The sequence below is a fragment of the Eurytemora carolleeae genome, unplaced genomic scaffold (genome assembly GCF_000591075.1).
Source record: "Eurytemora carolleeae unplaced genomic scaffold, Eaff_2.0 scaffold497, whole genome shotgun sequence".
In the NCBI taxonomy this organism is placed as follows: Eukaryota; Metazoa; Arthropoda; class Copepoda; order Calanoida; family Temoridae; genus Eurytemora; species Eurytemora carolleeae.
The window spans coordinates 220,357-233,994 of NW_019396482.1; the positions used below are offsets into that span (position 1 = coordinate 220,357).

A 13,638-nucleotide genomic window follows, 5' to 3' on the forward strand; every position below is an offset into this window, starting at 1 on the left:
AGTAGTAGAACGAGTGTGCAGTTTTAATTGTTTAAAGGGACTGTAGGCAAATTATATTTGCCGTTGATGATTAGACAGACGAATTCCTAAACTTTCTGGATTTAAAATGATTTCAAATTACAAAATTGATCAAAACTGTTGTATTGTGAATCCCGAGATCACTGTTTCAGAGTCTTAACTATATTCCTATCTAACCCAGAGTAAAGCAGAAAAAGAAAAATATGACAAATGTTGCTAAAGCGTAATATCAACTGTGCGGTATCAGATGTCAATGCTATCTTTTCTTTTCAAGAGATTTCAATAAAGAAGAAAGAAAAATAAAAGAAGATAGAAACAGGATATATTATATTGAAGAGGAAAAACTTTTGGTTTCTGAAGAAAATGTATACTTTCCATTACCCATGCTATTCCTATCTTCACATTGGCATGTCCGATTCACAACAGTACCCTTTTAAACTTACGATGTGGAAAGACTTTATCTTTTACGCTTGTAATTTTTGAAACTTTGTATGAAATCTGTTTTATACAGGTTGTCCCACGAAACATGACAGTTGGTGAATAGTTATGAATGTCTTCTTTCATATACTGCATGAGATGTTAAAGACTTTTTGCAGTTTATTCGTTAAAAAAAATCTTTTACTCGAAAGATATTTTCTTTGAAATCAATTTTTCTATAATATTACGGCCATAAAATATTTTTTATTATTCTCTTTAGTATCAAACAACTTAACACATTATGGAAGCAGACATTTTAAACTATTCACAAACTGTCATGTTTCATGGGACACCCTGTATCTAGATAATATTATTGTTTATTTTCCTGGAGTCAAAGAAATTATCACTTGATTTTTTTAAAAGAACGTTGGACAAGAATATTTAGGATTTTCGGGAAATATGTCAACTTCTGCCGTTTTGTACGTTCACACTTTATGCAAGAGCACACTCCATTTTCCCGATATAGTTCGGATAATATGTCAACTTATGCCGTTGTGCGTTCACACTTTATGCAAGAGCACACTTCATTTTTCCCGATATAGTTCGGATAATATGTCAACTTATGCCGTTGTGCGTTCACACTTTATGCAAGAGCACACTACATTTTTCCCGATATAGTTCGGATAATTTTTTTTTTGCGAGAAAACTATAACACACAATTAATGTGTTTATAACTAATCAATGCTGATTCTTTTCAATAATTTCGGAGACACTTATATTTATTCATAATTAACCGGTAAAAGTAAAGACGACATCTCTCTATTTTGTTTATCGGCTACCATTGTACATAAGCAAAAACTAATATTTATTCATAATTAACAGGTAAAAAGTAAAGACGACATCGCTCTATTTTGTTTATCGACTACCATTGTACATGAACAAAAATTGTTTTTCAAATCATTCTTCTTTTTCCATCTAAATGATAAATTACCATCCCCCCATCTTAGAGCTAGAGAGCAGTATTTCATTATCTCTAGATCTGTTTGATTCCAACTTTTCAATTCCCTTTATTATAACTTTCAGCTAGATTGAATGGATTTGAGACAGAGACAGAAAGAAAGATATTCTGGTCTAAAAAGAGAAAAAGATACAATTTATTAAGTTAACAAGTGGACTGAAGATTTATATTTTTCTATGCATATGGTTCTACTGGAGGATTGAAACCCCAGAAGATGCTGAAAAACATATCAAGTATCCCAAACAAATTTTATTTATGCTACGTATCTAAGATAACAATGAGAACCAAAAAAACTGTGGAACACAGGGACGACATTAAAACAACAATTAAAATTAAGTGTATTTGATGTTGTAAGAAATAAAATAATTTTACTTGTGACTTATTAAATCAATTATTTAGTAAAATAAGTCTGTTTAAACGGCACAATTGCTGTATCGCTTGTTCATTGAACTATTTTAAGTCATAACTTCAGTTAAAAGTCGTCATTTTATTCCAAAATTTTCTGGTTATTACAGTACATTTTCGAAAAACCATAGAAAAGGGAATACAAATATATGTATCTACACATCTTATCATTCGTCAAGAATTAAATTTCATTCTTAACATTTTAGTAAATTAAGAAAATGTTTTCACTGCAAAAAAAAAATATAAAAATTCATCAAAGTAGGGTACCATATCAATTAGACTAATTTTTTTACTAACGTTTGTGATAACTAGTGTTGATTTGGACTAACGTTCAAAAGGACTTTTTACACAAAAAAAATGACATGAAGTAATCCTAATAGTTGATGGATTAGGTCAGGTCAGGACAATTTCTGGACCGAATGCAGAGGCTAAGACATGCTGTGGACCGAGCGCCGCGGCTAGGACAGATGGGAGCCGGCGCTGGGATCTCTTTTTTAAAAATTAGTTCACATGAAAAGAATTAATTTTTTATCTTGTTCATATGTACTAATGTTCAAATGGACTAAAAACCGGGTTGTGACAGCTGACTTTAGTACAATTGAACGTGAATGGTTTCTTAAATAAAAGTTCTTTCAATGCTAAAAAATGTCTTTGATAATATTGTTTATTTATCTGTGATTTTTCCCTGCACTGCACCTAACCTTATCAATCAATCAACCTTTTTAATGTCCCTGAGACAGAGTTCGATATTGAGACAACTCTGATCGAATTGTATTTATAAAATAATGCTAGTTTTGTAGTAAACACCTTCTCTATAACAAGGTATCGAATTGTATCTATCCAACAACAATTCGTCCGCTATCAAACTTAATCAGGACTGAATCCCACAGTAACACAGTTAATCTTTCTCTACACATGTTTTATAGCGTAATTTAAGTATGTCGCATGATTTAAGCTAATCATGTTAAATTTTCAATTGAAACACAGTTTCAATAAATAATGTCATTATGTGTAAGTTTACAATATTACATCAATAATAATTAATGTACAACGTACTGCATGTTTCCACGATTTTTTCTACTGCAGGTTCACTTAGTTTGTCCAATTGATTTATCATGCATTTACAGATTCAATTAGTCTGAAGAAGACCAGTTGGTCAAATACTACAACAGGAATAACCGCTTTGGAGAATTATCTAAATGGAGTGCGCGGCGTTGCGGCCGTGGAATATAAAAAAATAAGATTTTTGAAAGAATAAAATCGATTTTTGAAAGAAAAAAATCAATTTAAAAAACAAAACAATTTTTTGCCTATGTTACTCCAGGGTACCCATGGGTTCCCTAATCATTTTATTTATATTCCCTGAAACAATTTAAGCCCATAATCAACAAATTAATAATCTATAACTTAATTACATAAAATCTTTCCCCTGTGAGAACTCAATAATAGTAATTTGCACGAGAAATAAAAAATATACTTTTTAAAACAGACGGTAGAGAAATTTTATTTTCTGAAGCAAGTAGTTGTAATTAATCAAATACAGGGTGTCCCACGAAACATGACATTTAATAAATCGTTATTTTTAGTTTAAAAATGTTTGCTTCAATATCTTTTTCTTTGAAATCAATTTTAATTTAAATGACTTCCATATAAAATTTTTATTGATCTTTGGTATCAAACAACTTAACATATTATGGAAAAGGACATTCTAAACTATTTACCAACTGTCATGTTTCGTGGGACACCCGGTAAACAAACTTGAATGAATACAGGAAAAAAACTTCATAACTAAATCAAATTCACTCGGTGATCCTTGAGACACTCCCTTTGATATAACATTTCTCTTTGATATGAAGAATAACAAGGTTTCTATTTTATTCTAATCAATGCATTATCATACATAGCTAATTAAATGTCGAGAAAGAATATGATTTAGTATTAGAAGGATTCATCCATAGATTACTAACAATACAGTATAAAACTAGATGTTGTCTTTTAAAGATTTAGGGGTTTTACGTTCAAAATAACTCTGAGGCAGAAGCCCAAAGCAGTTACGCGCATGCTCTCTCTCTGAAATTTAACGCTGCCTGTGCGGAACTTCTTTGAGCTTCTGCCTCAGGGTTAATTTGAACGAAATTTTTTAAAAGACGACATGTAGTGTTCTATCTGTGTTGTTTTTAATCTATCGTTTCATACTTAATTTTGAATTTTTGTTATTTGTCAATATATATAAAAAGTGTTATGAAGTAGTTATTCTCCTATGCATCTTATGATTGCTTTTATAACTAACCTTATTGCTCCATAAAATAATATGCAAATTAAAGACATCTACTTTGCCACCGTGTGCTGCCCCCTCCCCTCCACAAAAATATTCACAAAAGCTCATTTTTATGTGAGATTCTGCAACTACCCTTTTCCCAGCAGGCCTTAGTATTTAATGGACATATATTGGTTTTCTAAGTGATTTATATAATAAATATAAAAACCAATTCTATTTTAGCCTTTTCCGCCTATTGTGTAAAAAAAGCTTTGTAAGTAGGATGTAAATATTATCATAATCTTATTGACTTATTAATAATATATTGAAGCGATCTATCGTGAAAAAAAAAAAAAATTATTCTTATAAAATTTTTTTTAAATCCGCGAAACATAATTTTTACTGAAAAATAAATTATTTGTGAATCTTTATGGGATAGTGATTAAATTCTTTAATGTTACAATGTTATTAATTTATTAATAACTGAATTAGAAGGACAAACATTTTTTGGTAAATATTCGGTTCCGCATATTTATTTTTCAATGTTCCAAAAATATTTAATTGAATATTTTTTCTCATACACCGTTTTTTTAGATAGATAGATAGAAAGAAAGATAGATAGATATATAGATAGAAGTATATAATAGACAGATAGATAAATAAATATATAGATACATAAATAGATAGATAGATAAATAGATAGATAGAATTATGAATAGATAGATAGATAAATAGATATATAGATAAATAGATAAATTGATATATGAATAGATAGATTGATAAATTGATATATAGATAGATAGGTAAATAGATATATGAATAGATAAATAGATACATGAGAATTCGATATTTGTATTTAGAATATCCCCCATATATAATATCGGTCCGTTGAGTGTGTTTTTAGAAACATATTTACAAATAAACCCAGACAAACCTTTATTTCAAAATTCCTGCAAAAGGCGCCAAAAAAGGGATAGTTCATGAAAATATTATTGTTTGCATCAACCTTCCTCTGCTTAGCTAACATGATACAGTGCAAGGACGGACTGTCAGTGTATTATACACACTATAGTTTCAGTATAAGTAGATATTTCCATTTAATGTCTAGCGCCGATATAAGGATTTATCTCTAATTGGATAATGAGATAGATAGAAAGACAGATGTTACCTTCATGCAATTTCTATTGGTTCGACTGAACCTTGATTGGATCAGGCACTTATGGACTCGGCATACTAGAGCGTACAGTGTGACCCAAATTGTACTACTCCTAATATACTTTTATGTCTAAAAAGAGGCAAAAGTTTTATTTTAAAGATTTTAAGTGTTTGCATATCTTTGCGTGACTTTTTGACTACAGTGTAAACAATTTAGTTAAATCTGACGAACCAAAAATGTTTGTAACATACTCAAAAGTTACAGACTGTTCAGAATTCAGATGTTCTAAGTTTAGAGTGCTTGAAAATTTTCCTTATTCATAATCAAGAAGCTTTACAAAAAAACGTCCTTTTTTAAATCTGTTAAAACTGTTGGTTCAGTAAATTAAAGGAAAAAGACAAAATAAATTAAGTACTGCTTTCTTTTTCCACTTATGTTAAACTAAAAAATGTTGGATTTGATATATCCAACATATTTTATTTTTGAGTATTGCAGTACTGTTTTTTAAACAGGGGCTGAAAATGTAGATTGAAAACACTTTCTGGTCCCACTGTATAGTCTAGAATATTTTATCAGCTAATTTTTGGGAACATCATACATTCATTGCAAGGGGAGCATGTTTGTCCTTTTAGAGGGGTTATATTTATATACAGGTTATCCAATCCAATAAACATGAAAGCTAACAGACGATCTTTGAAAATCTTTGATTCCCGGACATTACTACAAGACAATGAGTGCAATAAAAAATATTTAACTTTTCTCCCTAAAATTTAAATGGTTGATCACATTTTGGGAATCTCAATAAGTTTTTAAAGTTTTTATTTTTTTGAACTTGAATTCCAATAATAAAATAATGCCGCGGGGAACAAAAATTATTAAGAGGTTATCACATAATTCTCATGTTTATTTGGGACACAATGTTTATTTGAAAGCTAACTAAATGGAAATGGAATGTGGATATTTTTCATTTAAAAAAAGGGCTATATATTATATAAGTCAAATAATGCAAGGGCGAAGCTCAATCAATTCTTGCAATAGGAAGCTTAATCAATTCTTTCAAGAGGAAGTTTAATCAATTTTTTCAAGAGGAAGCCTAATCAATTCTTTCAAGAGGAAGCTTAATCCATTCTTTCAAGAGGAAGCTTAATCAATTCTTTCAAGAGGAAGCCTAATCAATTCTTTCAAGAGGAAGCTTAATCAATTCTTTCAAAAGGAAGCTTAATCAATTCTTTCTAGAGGAAGCTTAATCAATTCTTTCAAGAGGAAGCTTAATCAATTCTTCTCAGAGGAAGCTTAATCCATTCTTTCAAGAGGAAGCTTAATCAATTCTTTCAAAAGGAAGCTTAATCAATTCTTTCAAGAGGAAGCTTAATCAAGTCTTTCAAGAGAAAGCTTAATCAATTCTTTCAAGAGGAAGCTTAATCAATTCTTTCAAGAGGAAGCTTAATCAATTCTTTCAAGAGGAAACTTAATCAATTTTTTCAAGAGGAGCTTAATCAATTTTTTCAAGAGGAAGCTTAATCAATTCTTCCAAAAGGAAGCTTAATCAATTCTTCTCAGAAGAAGCTTGATCAATTCTTCTCAGAGGAAGCTTAATCCATTAATTCTTTCAAGAGTACGATTTACCAATTCTTGAAAAGCGTGCTTGATCAATTCTTGCCAGAAGGGAGCTCAATCATTTACGTATAAAAAAATAATAGTCTATGTGTTAAATATCAAAGGTTCAAACCATCAGATTTTTAAGATATAAGGATTAGAAAATTTAATGTTCAAATNGAGAATAGATTAGTATAGAGAGGAATTGACTCGAAAAGAATTTAAAACCGGCACTTTGTTGTACTGTTTCGATACTAATCTGCAGGTGTACTTAACACGTTTGTGATAAATATCCTTTTGGATCCTGGAACATCAATCTAAAGAAAAAAGTTTTCTGAAACTATTTAATTTTCATTAAATCAATTGTTTGACAAACTGTCTAGCATTCCCGAGTTATTATTATTGCTAAAAAACGAACAAATTTTAAATATAAAGTTTGCAACCAAATGAGCTTTGCAAGTTCGTTATGTAAACCCTTGATATTTTAAACTTATGAGTATTTGATCCAACAAAAATCATAGTTTGAAATATTAAGGGTCTACAACATCGGCTTGTAAAAATATAATGTGATTAGAATTCGAGGCAATAACTCAGTTCCTTTGTATCAGATAATTTCACATAGAATTGACCTTTGCTGTAAATCTAGATTTTGTTGGGACCTCAAATCCCATTTTTCGAATCTTTAAATTCAATTTCAAATCAACAAGTTTTATCTTAAAACATTTTGTAAAAAAAGGTTGGAAAAATCATAATTAAAGTCATGATTAAGCTTTATTTAAAAAGATTGATTTATTTAGCTTCTGCTACTCCCAGGGTATTCATGGATTCCATCAACAAATATCAGCCAATTCGGTACAGCCGATGAGCCAGCTATAACTATGAAATAAACAAATATTTATGTATGAGCGAAGAGCTTTATTGTAAATATTTTTAAGACACCCCTAAATATATTTCCCTGGGTTCCTGGTCCATAGTACTGAACATCAACTTTTAAAAGTTTTTCTCCTTGAAAGTATTATTACCAAACTGCAGGTCAAACCAAGGACAATTCACAAGGAAACAATATATAGCTTTGCTTACAAAACAAACGTACTGCAAGTTTACACATTCAAGGTTTCTGGGCTTTACAGATCTTTAGGAAATGTAACAAATAAAGGCATGTCGTGCAAAAAGTCTTAGATTTTTCAAAGATGAAGTTTTTTTCTTGACATTTAAGTAAGTATTAAACCATAAAATGTATTGTCAAAAAAATAAACATAACGAATAAGGGCCACTTTAGTAAAGACGACAAAAAATGAGTTTGTTAGAAGATAACTCGAATGCCTTTCGATTAAATTTCTTACTGAACTTTTTCTCACTTTTTCAATATTTTCAAAATCATTAATTACTTTTCACCAAAAGTGAAGAATTTTGATGATTTTCATCAGAGCCTTTCAGTTTCCCAGGTCCAATAGGAACAATTATAACCCACGATGTATGTAATGTCCTAATTATGAAATTTTCTCTCTGTAATATTCTACCTATACCCCTGTTCTAACAATAAAATGTCCTTCTTTAAATGGTCTAAACAGATCAGAAATAAAAAAAAAAATAATGCAAAATTTGAAATAATACAAGCTGTTACTGATAGCTTCAAATCAAATAAAATAAAATCAACACCTAAGTAAAATGAAAGGAAACGACATATTTTTGCTAAAAGAATTAGAAGAATTATCTAAATTGTAAACGATTTGATGTAATTTTAATTAATGCTTTATCAGAAATTCAAAAGTCATTCGTTGAAACTTTCTTTAAACATTGATTTTAATTTAAAAACTTTTCAATAAAGTCAAAATATTTTAAAACTTTGAAAGATTTGGATCTAAAACTTGGAAACTAGTGGTTTTATTGAATTCAGATTGATGGGGGTAATAAATGTAAATAAAATGTTATGATTTTTTTGTACTATCACTAATTTTTTTATCAAAATGTTGAATTAAAATGTATATAAAATATTTGGGAAGTTTATGCTTTAAAAATAATATTTGTTTTCAGTAAATGCCAGAAAACGATGTGGAAAAGAATTTACTCTGTGGAGCGGACAGGTTGGTTAGAAATATTATTTTCAATAATTAAAGAAAAACATTTCCGAAAAATGCCCGTTTTACAAAAAATATCTTATTCTGTTCTTCACACCCCTCTTCCTGAAAAAGAGGCTAATCTGACTTTTCTTAAATTCTCAAAGCCATCTTTTTAAACATAAAACTGCCTGAGTTTGAATGACATTTTTCTAAAATATCAACTGTTTTCTATGTCAAATTAAATCTCTGTTTTGACTTACTTACAGTTCGTTGAATTTTTGAAATTTGTGGCTGTTAAGATAAGATAAGATAAGATAAGATATAGTTTATTGCTAAAAATACACATACAAGTTATAATGTTACAGGTAAAAAATCTGCAACTATTTTTATATTGTTTACTATATTTATGTATTATAGCAATCAGGTGGAGATAAGCTCTTTGCTTTTTTGGTTATTAATCCCCACCTAATTAATATTAAAACGTTTACAATATGATGAATATTACTAGGTTTTGAAGGTTTACAATAAGTCAGGGATTACTATAGTTAAATTTAGAGAGACCGAGGTGCAGCATAACAAAATAATTCATTTTTCAATTTGAAAGTTAAGTACGTTTTACGGAATAAGTTTAAGCTTGTACAAAAATCTATTAAGTTCTATATTTTTTTTTTTGCAAGAATAACAAAAGGGGTTTATTGCACTTTGAGATGTAGGCGACAGATAACATTTCAATTAAACTTGTTTTAAATATGCCTAACGGATCCTTCTTTTAAAATCAAGTGGCAGTTTATTCCATATCTTAAGAACTGCATGAAAGAAGTTATTCTAATAAGCCTGTATTCAGAATGTCAATTTGATAGTTAACCCTGTTCCTGCTGGGGGGGGGGTCAATTTGACCCCCCCCTGTAGTTTTTTTTACATAACTCAAAAAGTATTGGTCTGAGGCTGTTGAAAATATACTAGTTCTACTACAGGTATATACCTCCTATCCTACTATACTAGTTCTACTACAGGTATATACCTCCTATCCTACTTTACTAGTTCTACTACAGCCTGTAGGGTCGTTAATCGTTTTTTAAAACGACCGTTTTCTTTTGTTTGTCGTCGCTTTAAAAGCGAAACGATCATTTTTCAAAAAAATGAAAACGTCACATCCTATACTCCTATCCTACTATACTAGTTCTACTACAGGTAGGGTTAGTCTTTCCCGCTAATTTACATGTGGATCTCCAATTGGATTATAAGAATTGAGTATAAAGATAGATACACAGACTGCTGCCGTTGTAATCTCTATTGGGGCCTTATTGACACCAAGTGTGCAGTGAACCCTGATTGGATAAGTCACTATTTAAGACAGTTGAAACAAGAATGTGAGAATTGTTTGAACTGCGTAGTCTGGGTTCAACCACTTCTCTTCAGCTTGAACCGCGTAGACGGGGTTCAACCACTTCTCTTCAGCTTGAACCGCGTAGACGGGGTTCAACCACTTCTCTTTAACTTGAACCGCGTAGACGGAGTTCAACCACTTCTCTTCCACTTGAACTGTGTAGACAGGGTTCAACCTCTCTTCAACTTGAACTGTGTAGTCAGGGTTCAACCACTTCTCTTCAGATTGAACCGCGTAGACAAGGTTCAACCACTTCTCTTCAGCTTGAACCGCGTAGACGGGGTTCAACCACTTCTCTTCAACTTGAACCGCGTAGACGGAGTTCAACCACTTCTCTTCAACTTGAACCGCGTAGACGGGGTTCAACCTCTCTTCAACTTGAACTGTGTAGACAGGGTTCAACCACTTCTCTTCAGCTTGAACCGTGTAGACGGGGTTCAACCACTTCTCTTCAGCTTGAACTGTGGAGACAGGGTTCAACCACTTCTCTTCAGCTTGAACTGTGTAGACGGGGTTCAACCACTTCTCTTAAGCTTCAACTGTGTAGATGTGTTCAACCACTTCTCTTAAGCTTGAACCGTGTTGACGGGGTTCAACTACTCTTCAGCTTGAATTGTGTAGAAGGGTTCAACCCCTTCTCTTCAGTTTGAACCACATAAACGGTGTTAAACCACTTCTCTTCAGCTTGAATAACCTTGATAAATAGAATTTTCCAAAAGATTTTGAAAAAAAAACAATTTTTGTTCACTGTATGAACGATTTTATTGAACAAGCGATCCTACTGACCAAACGATTTTACTGAACGATGGTTCACAGAGAGAAAACAAACGATATAGATGGAAAACTAAAAATAATTTTGAGGACGAACGAAATCATTTTTTGAACGATTTAATAAAAACTTAAGAAATACAAGATAGTTCTCCACGATTCTCAAAAAAAACCCTCCACGCGGATTTTAGTTTGATTGAACAAATGGGTCGTTCAAAAATCAAAAATGAACGAAATATAAAAAAGCCGAAAACGCCCGATCTCAAAATAAGAGACTAGGAGTGGTTTAACTAAGTCTGCTCGGATCAGTCTATACCTTACATCTGAGCCAAGTTTAACGACCCCTCCAACTATGAATGGATGATGTATTAATATATATTTCTAGAAAAGATAAGAAAACTTTATGATCGTTTGTTATCAATATAATCATATACAGAATATACGCAAACAAACATTTATTTTTACGCAATACAAATATGCTATATTTATATTTATATATAAAGAAAAAAGGACAAGTATAATTGAACGACAGGGGGCAACAAATTAATAAAATCATCCATTTTTAGACCTCCTTAGTTTTTGAATTAACAAACTTCCTTCCGGAGTAAGTTGTAATTCTTTAAATTAAGAAAGAATTCGGGTTTTGTCAACTTCTCTAGGTCGGGAAAAAACGAGTTCACAAATCTCATTTGATACTGAATTGTGATTTTAACACGTGTTTCTTTAAATTGAAACTCAAAACTACGTCGCAGTCTCTTTAACTTGACATTTTGGAATAGTTTGACATTTCTCGTTTCATTCTTAAACATTCATTGAAATAAGTTTTTGCTGAACTAACTGCAAAACTTCCTTTTTACTGTTTATTTTGAAGGGACTGTGTGCCTAATCATTATAGATAAACATGTCCGATTCACAACCTTAGTCCGGATAACGTGAGGTAGATTCCCTCATATGTATAGCTGAAGAATAAGTACGTTCTGTAAAATCGTTCCTTCATTAACATTTTTAAAAGTTGTTGGAAAAAATTGTTCGTTCGGGTAAAAACATTTGTTTATATTCATAAAAGTTCCGTTCAGTAAAAAACGAACGTTTTTGTCAAAATCTTTTGTAAAATTCGTTTGTTCAGTCAAAATCCACAATCCTTTTTTAATTAAGTTCATTCAAAATCCACAATACTTTTTTTCAAGTTGAGTCGAACGATATTATAATTGTTCGCTTAAGTTTTTTTCTTTCGTTTTTAAATTTCTCTGATTGAGCGATCCAATTCGTTCGTCTATCATTCTTCTTTTTAGAACGACACAATCATTCACAAAAAATTTAGTTCGTTCTCAAAATTTAGTTTTGTTCACAGAGTAGAAATTTTAAAAATTTCAGTGTACTGAGTACAACAGGCAAGCTGGGCCATAACTGTACAATTTTAGAAAAAGGAGTTGAGTTTTTGCCACAAACTCTGATTTTCTAATCTCTATATCTTTGTAACCCAATGTCGTAGACCTTAGATATTTCAAACTATTAATACTTATAGATAAAATAATCTAAGTTTGAAATATCAAAGGTTTGCACCATAAAATTACAAAGATATTTGAATCAGAAGATTTTTGTTTGTTGCAAAAACTCAATTCCTTTGGGTTGTTAGTGTACGTATTCTTAAAAACAAGTTATTTTTCCAGTGCTTCCTTTGTTTACTTTCTTATTTTTTTACATTTTAGGGGGGAAACATCTATATATATATACATCAGTTCAGTTCAGTGTACTGAGTACAACAGGCAAACTGGGCCAAACTGTACAATTTTAGAAAAATTGGGGTTGTTTTTGTAAGTATTCTTAAAACAAGTTTTTTTCTAGTCCCGATCCTTTGTTTACTTGCTTGTTTTTCTTAACATTTTAGGGGGAAAATATCTATCTATCTCTCAGATAATTTGGTATTGATGTGTACGCCGGCAAAATGCCAACTAAATATACAGGATTATAAAAGGATAAGACTTCAGAAACTTGTTCGTATCTTTGCCAAATCAATAAATAAGCAATAAGGTGGCTATATTTAAGGTAAAATACATAATTTAACCTTGGAATCGTCACATTTTAAAAGTTTCCGGTCGTCTTCACGTCTTATCCTTTGTGGTTAACCCTGTATGATCTAAATATATGCCAAAATTGAAGTTTATAGCAAACCCATACAGATTTTGCAGTACGTGTACTGTATAGAACCCAACTTTCCATTGTAATCGAGGTTTCGTGAGATGAGTTGGCTAAGTTCTATGGTTTATATCCAATAAATGTCAAAACAGTCCAACATTCCCGCCCGAATTTTTATGGGACCTTACATGACCCCGGAACAGGTTTATTGATGGTAATATCACAAAAATTTGTCTACAAAAAATAACGTTTAAAAAAATTTTAATCCACGAAAAAAAAATGATGAAATCTGCGAACATTTTTGTTATTGTTTTTATTTACAAAGAGAAGAGGCTCACAGATAGAGCCACGATTAAAAGTTAAAAAAGATGATGGGCGCAAATCGCCCTCTTTAAGCCTAGTCTTATACACTTTACTAAA

The 13,638-nt window shown here is 31.0% G+C and overlaps 1 protein-coding gene across 1 annotated transcript; it reads right to left on the bottom strand.

Annotated features, from left to right (window-relative positions):
• Nucleotides 1–10,275: 10,275 nt before the first annotated feature.
• Nucleotides 10,276–11,851, bottom strand: LOC111704094 (uncharacterized). The gene is made up of 2 exons (XM_023476232.1): nucleotides 11,845–11,851; nucleotides 10,276–10,841 (listed from the first exon to the last, which is right to left on the bottom strand). The coding sequence occupies exons 1-2, from the start codon at nucleotides 11,849–11,851 to the stop codon at nucleotides 10,276–10,278; spliced, it is 573 nt and encodes a 190-aa protein (XP_023332000.1).
• Between the last annotated feature and the right edge of the window lie 1,787 nt (nucleotides 11,852–13,638).